At 47.5% G+C, this 16,486-nt stretch overlaps 1 protein-coding gene across 3 annotated transcripts in view; it reads left to right on the top strand.

Annotated features, from left to right (window-relative positions):
- Positions 1 to 14,616, top strand: part of LOC130203225 (protoheme IX farnesyltransferase, mitochondrial) — a 31,674-nt gene extending 17,058 nt beyond the window's left edge. For 2 of the 3 annotated variants that reach the window (XM_056429181.1, XM_056429183.1), the window contains 3 exons: positions 8,814 to 8,884; positions 12,608 to 12,840; positions 13,440 to 14,616. In XM_056429181.1, coding sequence (XP_056285156.1) covers positions 8,814 to 8,884; positions 12,608 to 12,840; positions 13,440 to 13,864 — 729 coding nt within the window. In that variant the 3' untranslated portion in view covers positions 13,865 to 14,616. The remainder of the gene's footprint in view (positions 1 to 8,813; positions 8,885 to 12,607; positions 12,841 to 13,439) is intronic. The other variant, XM_056429182.1, reaches the window with a different exon arrangement.
- Positions 14,617 to 16,486: the final 1,870 nt, after the last annotated feature.

Genomic DNA, 16,486 nt, shown 5'->3' with positions numbered 1-16,486 from the left:
GAAATATTCAAGTCTTTGTTTTAAGTCCAGGTTGGATGCTTTTACACGGTACGCTGTGAAGCGGAGAAGGAAATGGATCCTTTAACTGGAGTTTACAAGTGAAATGCCACCTCAGGGTTTTAAATCTAGCAACTCACTCGCCGGATTGGGCCAATCCGAAAAGCAATAACATTTTCTCTTTCCGTCCGATGATGGATGAAGCTAAAAATGTAGCCGTGTCGATGTTATGACAATTTAGTCTTTGTTGATATTTGATCACCGCTCACTCATATATAAGTTGTATAGGGGCACGGGAACATTTAATTATTGCATATTTCTGATCCATAGGGCAAGTGAAAACATTCTGTGAATCAAATTTTTTTCGAAATTAATCTGTAAAGTGAGATTTTTCCGATATGTATTTGGACGACTCCAGCGGTCTGTCCATGATGGAGCTGAACACGGTGTGATTCTCGGGCTGTGGCAGTGGAGGAGGACACTCTCCTCTCATTGGCCCCAAACACGATTGAAACTCGCGGGTACATTATTTACTCCGGCTGCTTGTTGCCACAGTTTACTGTCTGTGCCCTTCGATGAGCGTACCAGAAGATGTTGCAGCTCCATATAAACAAACATGAAACTATAAAAAAAAAAGAGGTTGGCACACTGATTTTAAACTGAGTTTACAGGCTGGAAACCACAGCTCTTTGTAGTTTAAACAAAGAGCTGCGACAGTTTCATTATTTAATGGCTGAGTCTTCCCCCTCCCCCCTGCATATTGAGGCCAGTTCAAAGCCCAGCACAATATCGATGTCAACAATGTGCTCTCTTTTGTCTTTTTCCTTTTTGGATCAGTCGGCAACCTCCGGGTCTAAAAAGTGATGCGGCGCCTACATCTTGCATTCTGGTTGCAAGAAAGAAAAGAAAAACAGATTGTATGAAAGTGTTTCGAGAAAAATGCCTCTACTTCTTGCTCGATTGATTGTAAAACGTTGTAAACATGAGTTTGCGTGTCCGTAGGACGGGATTGAGTTGGTTAGCAGTTTCACTTCACCGCCGCGATGGAAGAGTCGAAGCCTGATAATCTACTCTCGCATTTTTTTTGTTATGGAGAGATTACGACAATCATTCGCGTCCTCCCCATGGCCGTGTCCCTGAACCAACCTGAGGGGTGAGTGTGTGTGTGTGTGTGTGTGTTATCAGAAGTCTTGTTTACAGAATATGCTGGCAAGGAGAAAGGAAGGGAGAACAAAGGTACTGATTGAACAATGTGTCACTTTGTGCTCCGCTTGTTGGACGTGCAGAAACCACCTCATCGGAGAGGGAGAGCGGGCCCAGTGAGCCCGCGGAGCTCTGCACAAGCCAGAGATGTAAAATAGAAATAACTGTTTGTTTTAGTTTACCTCCAGTAGTTTTTTTTATTTTATATATATACCAGAAATACCTGTTGTATCTTTTTAGCCATGTCATAAGCAGACATCATTGTAAATCCTTTCATTTAAAATGAAAGTCAACAACTATGTTTACTCTCTAAATATATATATTTTTGATTTAAGGACCCTTTGCAACCCACGGCATACTTTAGGCAACACCCCTCTCCCCTCCCCTCCAAATAAACATGTCCACGCTTAACGGCCCTTTGAAAATGTTCTTACTGGCATCTTGTAGTATCCCTGACTGTCAATCGTTGACATATATTTGAGTTGTTTTATTAATAGGTAGTTGAACTTCATCCAACATTTTTGATTTGGCATCCTTAAAAGGCAACGCTGTGAGAGTCTTCAGGGGTCCCTCATCATTCTGATTTGAAAGGCTCGTTGAAGGAGCCCGTCGAGATGAAGGGGGCGGGGCTTTGCTGCCGGGTCACTGACACAAATACAAATCTGCCAGAGGTGCTGACGTCTGCTGTCATGTTGGAGAGAACACTGAGGGCCTTCATATGCGTCCGCACCTTCTCGCTTCTAATATCCAAAGGGGTGTGTGTGTGTGTGTGTGGAGGGGGAGGATCTTCGGTACCGGCCGTATCGGAGAGATATTAAAAGTCGACACACACACACTCACTCATTCACACCCATTCCTGTCTCCTTGTGGTCGGACACAGCTGCAGATGAAAAAAGAAAAATCTAAACAGTCCCATTCTCTCAACTGCACCCAAACTGTTGAGAGCCTTTCAAAGTGCAGGTCATGTCAGTCACACCCTCGGTGATTTGCAAATGCCCAACGATGGCGGAAAGCACTGTTTATTTCCCCTTTTTAAACAAGTGACCACACACGCATACACACACAGCCTCGGTCTATGCATCGGCCTTTCACTGATACGTCTTCCCACAGTATGTGAGACTGAATAGAAAGCAAGTCAAGTGTGTGCAAAGTTGACTGTAATCAGGAACTGGAGTGAGAGGCCCTCATTAGTGAGAACGTTAACTTATCGGGCTCAGACTCGAGATCTGGCTCCAACAAAGGAATCCGTCTCGTTTGCACAGGCGCTATGTTTACAGTAGAGGGAGAATGCACCGGCCGGCCGGCACGGCCCGGTGTCTAGTCGGAGGCGAATGACAACACTCGATGCAAATGATGATTAACATTTGAAATTCTAGCCTATTTCACGAAAGAATTTGGGCTCCAAAGATGCTATCATGGGGAGCATTCTTGTGGTGTGACGCATGTTTTTGACTCGAGTGGCACATTTATGAATTAAGACCTGAGGTCATAAGTGGTAGTTGCTCTTACTGTGATTTTTAAACAAACATTCCCTGTAATGAAAAATCTATCTGTGTGTGTGTGTGTGAGTGTGATACAGAGCGAGACAGGGTCTCTTGATCCTGAAGATCTGCTGCCACGCTCACCACCGTCCCCCCGGAGGTTTGCCTCGTAACCCGAGCCCTCCCTCGCACTAGGAGGCACTGTGGCCCGGTCGCGCCGCAGCCTTGGTGATGAAAACGGTGATACGATCCGACACCCAAGGCGTCGCTTTCCAAACACGGAAAAACATATTCCACCCAGGCTCCACGGCCGAGGTGGTCGAATACGCCACACGGGTATAGACAACATTGATATCTTTTCTTTTTTTTAAGATATAAAAAAAACAAAGTGTCTTTGTTTTCTTTTGGGGAGGCAAAGCAGCAGCTGTCAAAGCTTCCTTTGATCAGATGAGTTGAAGGAAATCAGCGTGCAAGAATAACCCTCTTCTTTTATTAATAGCGTGAGAGGACCGCACGCCTCCACTCTTGCAAAAAGCTTTTTTTTCACAGATCCGGCCCCGTTCTGCGCGGGGCAAAGGCGACGTGGTGCCGCTTGCCATTAATTGGCCAATTAACACGAGGACAGTTTAGCGCTTCGCCGTCCCACACTCAGGCCATCCCGCAAAAGGGGAGGCGGCTCCATCTGGAGGAGGTGAGGGTTCAGCACTCCGCTGAAGGGGAGACTTGATCCGCTCTTCGGCCAGACCGAGTTGTGCAGAGCGAAGGGAGACCCGGGTGTCTAGGAGCAGTTGTTGTATTTACGAGTACCGGTAGTTTGGACTTGGCTTCTTAGGAGCTCCTGAGGCTAAATATCTACTGATTCTGTAGCCGCGCATGAATCACTGTGCAGCCATTAGTGGATTAGTCAGCTGGGGGCGCAGCACTGGAGCCTGTGACATTCAGCGCATCCTGCATCATGATCTCACCATCTCTTTGGGGTTTGAACTTAAAAGGGGCGTCGACACCATTCGTTGCACGGGTTTGGTTTAGTTTATTAAGGATCCCCATTAGTCTACACCGTAGTGGAGACTATTCTTCCTGGGGTCCAGGCAAAAAACATTACAATACAAATACATAAAATGCATTACAGCATGATCAATTATCACAAAAACACTTAGACTTAGAAAACAACATTTACATTGAAAGTAAAATACTAATACCTAAATACCTTAAATACCTAAACTAATAACTTAATCTACGATAATTTCCTTTCTGATTATTGCTGCCTTAAGTTTCCTTTTGAAATCACATTTATTTCTTGTTAGTCACATATGAGGGGAGCACATTCCAGTATGCAATGGCTCTGTACATTACTGATTTCTTAAGTGCATTGGTTACATGCGAGTTGAGGCGTGACGCACTTCATGTAATGTGACGATAACAATCCGTCCCGAATAGCTTGATCTGCGTCGTGGCACCACATCGCTGCTGCTGTGGCATTTATACCGTCGATAAAGCGCCGCCCACCCGTCCCTGACCACAGCGCACCGTGTTTGCTCTGCGTCAGCGCTCGGCCTCCCCTTTTTTTCCCCGCGTTAACTTCCATCTTCTGCCCTGCCTTTTTAAATTCTTCTTCCTGCGTCATCTTCTCTTATTCGCCCCTTTCACCCTTGTGTCTTCTGTGTTCTCTGACTTTATTATTTTTAAAAAAGTGTTTCCTAGGTGCTTTGGAGGCGTTCAGCGGGGTCTTCAGGGAAGCGGCATGGCTCTGAGCCTTTCTGTGACAGAACCACGGTCACACATCTACCGTTTAAAAACGAAACACACCTTGAAATAACCTTAATCTGCTATTCCAGCTTTCTATGTTGTGACAAGTCGGCTTGCATGCCAAGTCTGTTTTGTTCTCTCATTTGACTTCAAAACGTTGTCAAATGAAGCCGCTGAATTGACTTCTGAGGAAAGCTTAATCGATGTAAATCTGTGGCTGCTTGTTTGTCAAGTGGTTGATCAGAGACGCTTCACAGTCGCCGTCCAAGGGGGGCTTGGTGAGCTCTTGTGCCGTTTCAAGCGGACTTGGCTCGCGTGTTCCCCCCTCCCCTGTTGGTGTTTGAGTCCGCCATTCAACTCCAGTGTGCAAACAGGTGACATTCTGACAAGTGATGACTTGGTCTGATTGTTGGGTTTCGCCCGTGCACCTGGGCAGAGAGAGAGAGAGAGAGAGAGAGAGAGAGAGAGAGAGAGAGAGAGAGAGAGAGAGAGAGAGAGAGAGAGAGAGAGAGAGAGAGAGAGAGAGAGAGAGAGAGAGAGAGAGAGAGAGAGAGAGAGAGAGAGAGAGAGAGAGAGAGAGAGAGAGAGAGAGAGAGAGAGAGAGAGAGAGAGAGAGAGAGAGAGAGAGAGAGAGAGACACGTGCCGTGCCGTTTGGGTCAGCTGATGTTCCTGTGAGCCAAAGCCACACAGCTGTGTGTGTGCGCACGTGTACTCTGTGTAGTCACTGTATCGCTGCTCTCTGACCTTCACTGCACTTCCTTTTCTTGTCCTTGAATGACAGGAAGTGTGGGCTGATAAGACGACCCCGTTCCCATGGGGAGGACCAGGAGGGGCTGGTGCAGAAATCAGAGTGTAACGTTTTTCTCGTTCACCTTTTTACCGTCGGCGGGCCGACTTCACGACATCCACCGAGGGAAAGCAAACATTGCACACACTTCGTCTGAACTCCGCGGCCCTCGCTGTGAAACACGACGTGTGCCGGTTCGGTGCGATGCGGTTGGCTCCTCTTCCTCGCTCTCCTCTTCCACCTGTTGAGTGAATGAAGACTCTGCTGTAGGGCTGCAACTAAAGATTATTTTAATAATCGGTTGATTCTTTTTTCAATTAATCGATGAATCGGATTAAAAAATATATATATTTTCCAACCCTTCTAAAAAAAACAGAACTGACAACACTTTACTCGCCTGAGTATTTGTGGTTCATTCGCGCCTGAGAGGGGGCGTGGCTTACCTCTGTTGCTTTGCGGTTATCATTTCCTCCTTCCACCGCGGAAGAATGAACCACTAGTTCTGCTTTATACTTGTGGACATCCCACAAACGTCAAAACTGCAGCGCTGTTTACATATATTTATCATATGTCAAGAGAAAAATGTACACAGGGACACACGAGTAAAACTGAGAACATTTATTTTTCATCCACTGGGTCTTTAAACTCTCCTGCTGATATTCCATAAATTACATCACGACACAAAGTCCTCTGTAGCTTCCGCAGAAGAGCAGGAAGTGACTGCCTGTAGGAAGTGACTGCCTGCAGCCTGTTATCAGCTGAGCCCCGGTGGTTGGCGGTGGATGACGCTCGGTCTTTGATGGCACGGGGGATCTGGCAACCGCCCCCCCCGCCCCCACCCTCTCTCCTTCGCGCCTCACTTTGGTCTCTCCTGTTTTCCGTCCTCATCTGGCAGATAATTGTCCCAACAGTTATGGCTTTTGTGTGTGCGTATGTGTTTGGGTTCATAATTGATAGCAGCAGCCAGACTCCCCGTGACTTCCGGTCCAGTCCCACAGCTGCTGCTCCGTCGGTGAAATACACCACAGACTAAAAGAACGACCCGTCGTGCTGCTCGGCATCGTCGGGGAGGGAATCGCGACGACGCGGCAGACGTCAAGTCTCAATCGGACATTTCACGACGTGTCATCGAGCTAAAAAATATAAATAAAAATGTCTGGCTGCCCGAGGCATTGTGCACATGTCATCACATCGTCTGAATTTCAACTTTGATATATAGTCCATGCCAAAGATAAGAAATCATGTCAAAGCCGTCTTGCCGCAACGACCCCCACTGACGGTACAAAGTATTATATAAGTAATTAAATGTAATGAGTTGAAGAAAGGAGAGAAAAATCACTCTATAAAGGATAAGTTGTTGTATTTTTGTGTGTTTATTCACACATTTCTATGACCTCTACAGACTGTAATCAATACATTGTAATGCCCTCTAAATAGTAACAAACACTCACCATTATTAACACTATTCTGTTCACCTTTTACAATAATGTGGGTTAACAGAGTGAGTGTTTTTTTGGATTAGGCCTAATTTTTCTAACCGTTGCTTAAATGCTTATTATCACGTAGTAATGGCTCTGTGAATGTGCCCACTTGACTCTGAGCTGGTCACCCAGAGCCGTGCCGGCTAATGAACTCCACTCGGCGCAGGTGAAGACGTGGCCATTTTTAAACTGCGGACCTACCTGTAGCGGCACACGTGCAAACGCCCCAATTATTTTAATGCCCTCACTCACCGTAACACATGGCAGCGCCGGGGCGGAAATAATGACATGGGCTGAGAGGGTGACTGATGAGAACCAGATGAGGCCGACCGCAACGGCAGAGCGGGAGGAAGGAGAGCAGGGCCGGACCGACCGGGACGGGACAACACACACACACACACACACACACACACACGACAGGTTGTGTAGATCGGGTGATACTTCTCCCACTTTGGAAAGACCCTCGTTTCTCCTCATTTCTACTGTACAGGTGCCTATTAAGTGCCTGCTGGGGGGCACAGAGCGCTGCTATGCACAGTTTCGGGGGTCATTTAAATGTAACTTATTTTTTCTTTTTTTACAAGTTATTGGAAACTAAGTGGAACTTTTTGTTGTTGTCTGTGTGCCGTGCTGCAGGGAGCTCGGCCCGGGGGCCCGGTTCAGCCACAAAGTGCATGTCTCCCTGTCATGCGGCCCCTGACCTCCTGACCCAGGAAATAGAATTAACACCTCAGCCCGGGCCTTGGGGTCCCACAGCTGTCCATTAGCTCAGCCCGGTCCGGTCAGACCCGGCTCGCCTAGTGCTCCACCTCAACTGAACCAAAAGATGGAAAAGGGGAAGCGGGATGTTTAGTTCTTGCTGCGTATGGCGGGAGCTTGTTCCACCGCCCGCTCTAATGTCTCTGGGTGCTTGGAGGGCTTTCGGGGCCCTTGCAGCTCCAGCAGGAACCGGGGCCAAACAAGGAGAAGCACGTACCTACTTTTCTAAATGTTGTAAGCATCAACGGATGTTTCTCTTCCTGCTAATTTTTACAAAATAGTGTCTGCTCTGTGACTAAGCGTTCGCTGCTCTGGGATTATTGGACAGGAGTCCCCAGAATGTTCTATCGAGCATGTGTTAAACTTCCTGTTGCTGATCTGTATTCAAACCTCCAGTCCGAGTATTGAGAGACGTTTTGTGAGATGTGTCTAATGGTGCAGCCCGCCCCCCCAATGCTCCTCCAAAGGAACATCTATACCAAATGAAATGCAATTATTTCCACCAGGAGGTTTTTTAATTATTTTATTTTTTTCAAAATATGGTGCAGTAAATCTGTAAACCTGGATTTTAGAAAAGAAAAGGGGATTATCCGTTTATTAGATATTTTTATTTGAGCCATAAATAACAAGAGATGGTTCTCGATATTTCGTAGTCTAAGTGCTTTATCTGTTTTCTTCATTAGTCAAAGGCTCTTATGCAGGCAAGCAAAATGCACACATCTATACATACACACACACACACACTTGCACACACACAGATTAGCCAGTTCCTGCGTTTAAGCACCCCATGTGTTTGCATTTTAGTCACACATTGCCAATCTCATGGGAGCACTTTGAAGCATACTCCTCCAGAGCGGATCATAAAACAGGAGTATAAGTAGTTTTTCACATAGTTGTATCCCAGAACACCCAACAGCTCGCTGCCTCCACCTTCCACCTCCAGTCCGCTCGCTCTCCAAAGTACAGGCGGAGCATTTTTGGTTCAGACGCGACCGTCATCGGGGAGATATGCGTCCCAGTGGCCTTTTCTTTCCATTCACACGCGGGTTTTGTTCCGCAGAATGATTGCGCCGTAAATCAGTGTTTGTCCGCACTATTGTTCCTCAGCCCGACCTTCTGCACCTCGACGTTGCTGCGAACGAGTGATCCGTAGTTTGTGTTTGAGCCGCCGTGTAGGAGGCGCTCGAGAACCACACATAGGAGAAAGCCCACTTCAAGTGGGCTTTAGGCAACGCTTCAGAATCAGACGACCGAAGTGATGAGCTTTCCCTGCTGTCTGAAGTCGTTCAGTGTGTGTGTGTGTGTGTGTGTGTGTGTGTGTCTCCTGCATTGACCCACTTGTGCTTCTGTCTCCGCAGTACTTCGAGGTGCCCTTCGACTCCAACATGAACCGCACAAAGAACCGCCCACTGGTCAGAGGACAAATCAGGTAGCGTGTTCAGTCGTTGTGCTTCTTCGACACGCCGTTGTCCTCGTGGTCTTCTGTCTGAAAGACGTGTCCAGCTCGTCGGCACGCAGCAGCCCGACATGACCGCTCCGGAGCCCCTTAAGCTGCTGTGTGTGCACTTCATGCAGGGCTGATGTCACCGTCTGCGACGGGCGACTAGATCGCGGATCTTCTATCCTGGTTTCGGCTTGACGGGGGGACATTTACTTCCTTCGTTCAAACAGTGACCTGTCAAAGCAATTGGTATTTGCAAGCCATCCTATAAGGCGTGGTGCTTTAAATAAAAACGATAGCACTGAGCAAACATCCATGTTGATTTTAACCCGACTGCTCCGTATTTCGTTATCAAGCTATCGCCGTGCGGAGTGTGTGGAGCAGCTGCTGCCAATGACAGGAATGCATACCAGCCTGTACACCTGTCAGGTGGAATGAACGCTTGGGGGGGGGGGCGTAGTTTCATGACCACCCTTTCTTTGCTACCTCCACTGATTTAGATGTCGGATAACCTCGGCATCGCCACGCTCCTCCTAGTCCGCCTCATCTGACTGGATAATAAACCTGTCCCTACCTGCCCCCCCCCCCCCCCCCCTTTGGGAGGCTGCCACCCTTAAGCGGCAGCCACGGATTTCCACTGATGCATGAAGCAAAATATAATAACACAAATCAAACCACATGTCCAATTCCCCCTTTGTCAGTGCCAGGAAACTGCCTCCTTTGCATTTGACTCTGACAGGAAAAGAGCTCCGTCTCCCCTTTCCTTTTGATTCACTTGGACCCAAAGCAAACAACCTGTTGACATAAGAGGATGAACCGCTCCGATCCACATGCAGCTAACCAGTGGAAGCTTAAAGCCTCGGCTGCCTACTGAGGTATATATATATATATATATATATATACACGACCGTTCAAAAGTTTGGGTCATCCAGACAATTTCGTGTCTTCCATGAAAACTCACTTTTATTTATCAAATGAATTGAAAATTGAATAGAAAATATAGTCAAGACATTGACAAGGTTAGAAATAATGATTAATATTTGAAGTATTAATTTTGTTCTTCAAACTTCAAGCTCAAAGGAAGGCCAGTTGTATAGCTTATATCACCAGCATAACTGTTTTCAGCTGTGCTAACATAATTGCACAAGGGTTTTCTAATCAGATATTAGTCTTCTAAGGCGATTAGCAAACACAATGTACCATTAGAACACTGGAGTGATAGTTGATGGAAATGGGCCTCTATACACCTCTGGAGATATTTCATTAGAAACCAGACGTTTCCACCTAGAATAGTCATTTACCACATTAACAATGTATAGTGTGTATTTTTGATTAATGTTATCTTTATTGAAAAAACTGCTTTTCTTTGAAAAATAAAGACTTTTCTAAGTGACCCCAAACTTTTGAACGGTAGTGTATATATATATATATATATATATAGCAGCTAAATGGGCCCTTTAGGGCTGAACCGGTGTGTTAGTGCCACAGCTGGACCTTGACCCGCAGCGATCGCATCCCAGTTTTCAGGAATTCTCCGTTGACGTGCTGTTTAAAAGTCTCGTGCCGATGAGCTGGTGATTAAAGATGTCCTCTCGCTATCCAAACACGGCCTCGTCTCTCTGGCTTTTAGCCCGCGCCGGCTTACAGGGGAGGAGGTGTGTGTCCGCCTGTGTCCGAGACGCACGGAAACAAACGCAACATCTCCGGCTCTTTGTTTCTCTCGCTCACACACACACACACACACACACACACACACACACCTCCGGGCGAGACAGCGGGCAGATGGGAGGCTAGACCGTCCTGTCAAACAAGGCATCAGAAGGCCAGATCTTACACATTTCCCCGTGTTGTATTCAGGACGAGGCTTTGCACATGCCGAATGACGTGTGTGTGTGTGTCCTTTCCTCCCCTCACCCTCTACATCTGTGTTGCTGCGGAAGTCCGTCTACACGGCAAGATGCGCGGCTCGGAAATAGCTTGTCATCTTTTGTCTGGACTTCAATGGTGTATCATCTTTCCCACCTTCTATTGTTCTTCTTTAAAAATGTGGATGACAGTCCCTCTCCCCCCCCCCCCCCCCCTCGCACGTGTTGGTGACGCTGAAGAGCTTTCAGTTTGCTGACGTTTGCTCTTTTGGGATAACTTTGTCAAATGGATATTTCCAAAGTCAAGAATGAACTTTACTGGTTTTACTCTGTTTTCTGTTACTAAATGCTTCTTTTTCTCAGGAATCTGTCCTGCCAAAATCATGTAGCCTGAGAAATTGTGTGTTTTTTTCCTCCTTTTTTTGTGGCTGGACATGTTTTGGAAGCCATTCAGGGGGCTGCCAGTCGTTTAATGATTCAGTTAATCTCGCTCTTAGTGCAAAGCCACATCTCAGCGAAAGTTTGCCTCATTCTTATTAATGTCGCTTCCCACTTTGCTCTCTCTGCATACTTTACCAGCTCAGCCACATGTAGCACTTTCACTTGCCCTCTTTGCCTTTTCTTCTGCACAAATGTGCAGCATTATGATGGGTTTCTTAGTTATTTTACAGGATTAGTCATTTCTATTCGTTTCCCCATTTGATATTTGCTCCATCCTGGCTGTCGATACATTAACGGTGTACGCTTGTGGGAATAGTCTGTATGTGTGCGAGTCAGTAGTCTGCTCTCAGTTTTCCAGCAGTCCCTGAAGCCTCCGTGTTCAACCACGATTGAAGTAGAATCGTCTTGATCCTTGAACGTCGGGGGTGAATTCCTAATGCTTTACGTTTGGCTCCTCGGCCCGCGTGGCGGTCTGACCGGTGGGCCACATCTTCGGCTCTCTGTTAACATCGCCCTCCTGACGCGGTGACCGTCTTCTGCGTCACGACTGTAAGCGGAAGACGGTACCCCCCCCCCCCCCCATCCTCCACCCCGAGCCACGTGACTCACTCCCTCCCCAGACCCCCACTGGGTCAGCCCACAGCCAGCCTGCACGGCCCCACCTCAGCCCACATAAAACAGACACTACAACCACTAATCACATTAATGGCCCAATCTCCCTGCTCGGCCACGCCGCCAAAATAAAAGCCCTGTTTGCTCTTTTTTTTTTTTATGAAGAAGAAAAAGAAGAAAAGGGGCTGCTTTTGGTCAAGATTATAATCTTAACCTTCTCTTTAATTTATAGAGCATTTACTGGTGAATTTCAACCAGACCTCGACATCTCTGCTTTCATTAAAAGGGGGCGAGGAGGAGGAAGAGGACTTCTTCATCCGGCTAAAAGCCTGAGCCGCAGTGTTTTTTTTTTCTTCCGCTTGTTTTGATCTCTGGCGTGTGCACATGCTCGTCCTCTTGCAGGGCGACTTTTATCCCCGACAAACTCTTATCAGATGAGCTTCCTCTAAGCCTCGTGTGTGTGTGTGTGTGTGTGTGTGTGTGTGTGTGTGTGTGTGTGTGTGTGTGTGTGTGTGTGTGTGTGTGTGTGTGTGTGTGTGTGTGTGTGTGTGTGTGTGTGTGTGTGTGTGTGTGTGTGTGTGTGTGTGTGTGTGTGTGTGTGTGTGTGTGTGTGTGTGTGTGCAAACCGTTCTCCCACAGTTCCCATGGCAGTTATGGGCTTTTGTCTGAGCCTAAATCTGTTTTCTAACTTTCCTTTAATCAAAGAAAACAAAACGACATCTGAAGCAAATGTTTATCCCTGCCCTCTTGTCGATGTCGTCCTTCTCATTTGCTCTTCCTCTGTCTCCTCCAGTCCCCTCCATGCCGTGTCCTTTGCTCTGGCCTGTGGAATTCCCGGAATCGCTCTGCTCACGGCGGCGGTGAACCCCTTGACGGGCTTCCTGGGCGCCCTCAACATCTTCCTGTACACCTGTTGCTACACTCCGCTCAAGAGGCACAGCATCACCAACACCTGGGTGGGGGCCGTGGTGGGCGCCATACCTCCCGTCATGGGCTGGACGGCTGCCACCGGTTGTCTGGAGCCAGGTACGACTCGCCAGCCCCGCGCGGCTCGGGGAACACGAGAAGAGGTTCATCAAACATGGAGGCCGAACATTCACTTGATCCACCGCCTCAAATGGGGACATCTTTAGACGTTTCTCTGCTTTTTATATCAATGAAAATGGTAAATCTTTAGGTTTTGGACTGTTAATCGGGGAAAACGAGCAAATTGAAAACATACCTTTTGGGCTGTGGGAACCTAAAATGGGATTAATTGATACTGATGTCAGCAAAAACTATGATTTATAGTCGTGAACTACAAAATTGGGACAGAAATATAAGATGTGTGTGAATGAATACACTCGTATCATATGATAACCAGTGTTTGTAAAGGCCACAACACATTTCCATCTATTCAATATTTTAGAATGTAAAGTAATGAGATCTAAATGTGTTTACGTTATAGAAGTACTTTTATTGCCATTATACGCTTAAAAAAAGCTTTTTTTTATGAGATTCACGACATACAACTTTCATTTCATCACTTTCAGCCTCATATGTTGCACGCTCAGCACATTAGAGTCCTGCATAATTCCCCCCCCCGCCCCCGTTCTCTCTCCTCCCTCCTTCCCCTCCCCCGCCAGGTGCTCTGCTGATGGGTGGCTTCCTGTACAGCTGGCAGTTCCCTCACTTCAACGCCCTCAGCTGGAACTTGAGGGAGGATTACTCGCGCGGCGGCTACCGCATGATGTCCGTCACCCACCCGGGCATGTGCAAGCGGGTGGCCCTGCGCCACAGCCTGGGCCTGATCGGCCTGTCCACGCTGGCGCCCGTGCTGGACGTCACCACCTGGACCTTCCCCGTCGTCTCCCTGCCCATCAACCTGTACATCAGCTACCTGGCCTTCCGCTTCCACCGGCAGGGCGACCGCGGCAGCGCCCGCAAGCTGTTCTTCTGCAGCCTGTGGCACCTGCCCATGCTGCTGCTGCTGGCGCTCACCTGCAAGAAGCCCCGGGGGGAGCAGGAGGCTCCGCCCACTGCGGCCGCGGCCCTCGCGCTGCAAAGCTGACGAGTTTCAAAGATGCTTGAACACTTTTCTTTTTCTCTCTCTTTTTTTTCTCGAGGACCTCTTGAGAGTTTACTTTTCACGGAGATGCTCCCTCAGCGTCTCTCCTCGCCGCTCGGAGGGCTTCGGGATGACGGACACTTTATTTTATCGGTTTGATTGAAGCCAGCGGCGCTCACCGCCGATCAGGAAATGAGCTGGAAATGATTTGGATCAAAATAACTGATTCACAGAAAGCACACTGAATCATTACATCGGGTCGTAATCATTTCGACGTGTGCGCTGTATATATATATATTCTGTATTTTATTTATATCGGGCCCCCGCCAGGTCCCCCTCCATGTTGTACATGACTGATATATCTTGTACAGTGTAAATCGCTCCTATGGATCCACACGGGGATCCTCGTCATTGCATTGTACCAAATGCAAAAGAGAAGAAGAGGATGTGTAACGGCCGTGAAGACATCGTGTGATCACAAGACGAATGTGAGATTTTCAGTCTGTGTATAAAAAAAACGGACGACTGTAAACCGTTTGAAGCGGCAGCTCGTTTGACGTTAACCTGGGACTCGTTGCTCGACGGGTAGTTTAGCTTCGTGGTGTTTCCGCCGCTCCGCAAATGTTCTTCTTTCCTTCTGGTGGCGGTTAACTTCAGCACGGACCCGCCGGCACCAAAGCAAAGGGAGCCGCTAACCCCCTGTTTTCATAACACGGGGCCGCGTGTTCTCTCACAATAAAGTCAACGCTCCGTGATTGTGTCTTTTGAGTCAAATTATTTCCCGTTTCTCTCTTTTAGAAGTTCTGAATCTCCCCGACGCGTCGAGGAGGCCGCATACGGAGCCTCGTTGGGTGGCGCTGGCCTCGCGTCCGCGTCTTATATGGATTCAAGTTTCAGTTGTGGCCTTCGTGGATATCCTCGCTTTAAGCACAGATCACCGTCACTCCAATGAGCTCCATTTAGCGGCCCACCTCCGCACCTGTCAGTCAACATGTGCTCCCCCTTCCGCCCCTTTGCCCCTACTTTTGGTATTTGGTTACAATTCCATCAGCGCGCTCCGAGGAACGAGCGTCGCCTTCCCCTTCTCGCTGCCATCCTCCCTCCATAAAGAAAGGGGGAGGAGGAACTGTGGGATTTAGCCAAGGCCGGGAGACCTGAAACGGGCTCGACATCCTCGTAAAGCGTCTGACCGGATACACAGTTCCATATCAGAGGGGTGAAATGGGAGCGATCGAGCCAGCTGTTACACTTGAGAGAGAAATGGAGTGAGGGGAACACACACACACACACACACACACACACACACACACACACACACACCAACCTGTATGGAGATTGAATGTCACCCTCCAGGGCTCAGTGTGATGGCCGGTCGTGGTTTACAACGTCGCTCCTCGGGGTGGAGTGCTGGGGCTGTCTTGTCCCGTCGGCCACGAGAACAACTCCGCATTATTATTATTATTAACTTTTCCGGAGTTATTTGCTTTTGGTGGTCGCTCCTGCTGCTGATGGTTGAGCGTATCAATTCTCTTCAGTATTCAACTTTAGGCCGATGGCTGAGCTTTCAACAGGTGCTTGATTTATGAAGCCACAACCTGCAGAGCTTCTCCTCCTCAGATGAAACGAGAGAGGTGTCCCTGCTCTTCTGGTGAAAGGTAAAAACCATCCACTATTTACACGAAACGCTCTTATGCACGTTTATCTTCACGTTTTTTTTTTGTAGCCCTCAAAAAGGTCTTCTTTTTGTAACTGATTCCTTGAGCAGAGGGATGTAGGCGCTGATTCAGATGAAAGCTTCTCTGCTCTCGCCTCAAATCCCAGAGTTCCCGGCGTGGACGCCGTCCGGTCATCACGGCCACCGTGTGCGAGCTATTCATGGTTTCGATGTGCAACTTGAAACCTCGCCCAGAGCATTCAGAATGGACTGCAGGGGAGACGGCTTGTGTCTAAACTTATTTTTGCAAAGGGAAATATTTGCATATTCAGTCAAGAAGTCAATGTAATTTAAAGAATTGTAATGTGTGATGTGTTTTTGTTCTGATCTAAACATCAGACCTCTAATTATCATTCAAAGCATATAATATATTAAAATGTCTGCAGGGGATTTAGTCATAGACTTTTGATGTATCATATTTAATTATAAAAATTTGAAGAAACATTTCAAATAAAGTATTATTTCATAAATCAGCAATATTTCATCTCTCCCTTCTTTCTCTTTTTATAAACATTAAAAACATGGAGGCTGCTCTCCTTCCAGCTGCTGCTGTCGGTATTCCAAGTGGGTCTGAGCTTTCTTGCCAGTCAACAACAACAAAAATACTGAGGAGCAAAAATATATATAAATATATCTGTAAAGGGGAGAGAAGCTCCACAAACCGCCATCAGCTTTAATATCCACGCTGTGTGGGAGAACCACCGAGGGCGCTATGAAACCCGTCAGGAAGACGGGTGACCTCTGGCCTCTCTTCAAAGGTCGTTGCAGGAAAACCTTGAAGCAACTAAAACTGTGCGACCACTAATGTAAAAGTCCCTGTGAGAATATTAAAGAAATAAAACACTAACATCGAGTGGGGGAGGAACAAATAAAAACTTTTCAGAATAATAAACTCACACAAACACGCAACA

This window comes from Pseudoliparis swirei, chromosome 13 (genome assembly GCF_029220125.1).
Source record: "Pseudoliparis swirei isolate HS2019 ecotype Mariana Trench chromosome 13, NWPU_hadal_v1, whole genome shotgun sequence".
Lineage (NCBI taxonomy): Eukaryota > Metazoa > Chordata > Actinopteri > Perciformes > Liparidae > Pseudoliparis > Pseudoliparis swirei.
Note: the sequence above shows the minus strand (reverse complement) of the source record. Positions and strands in the feature narration are given on the sequence as shown.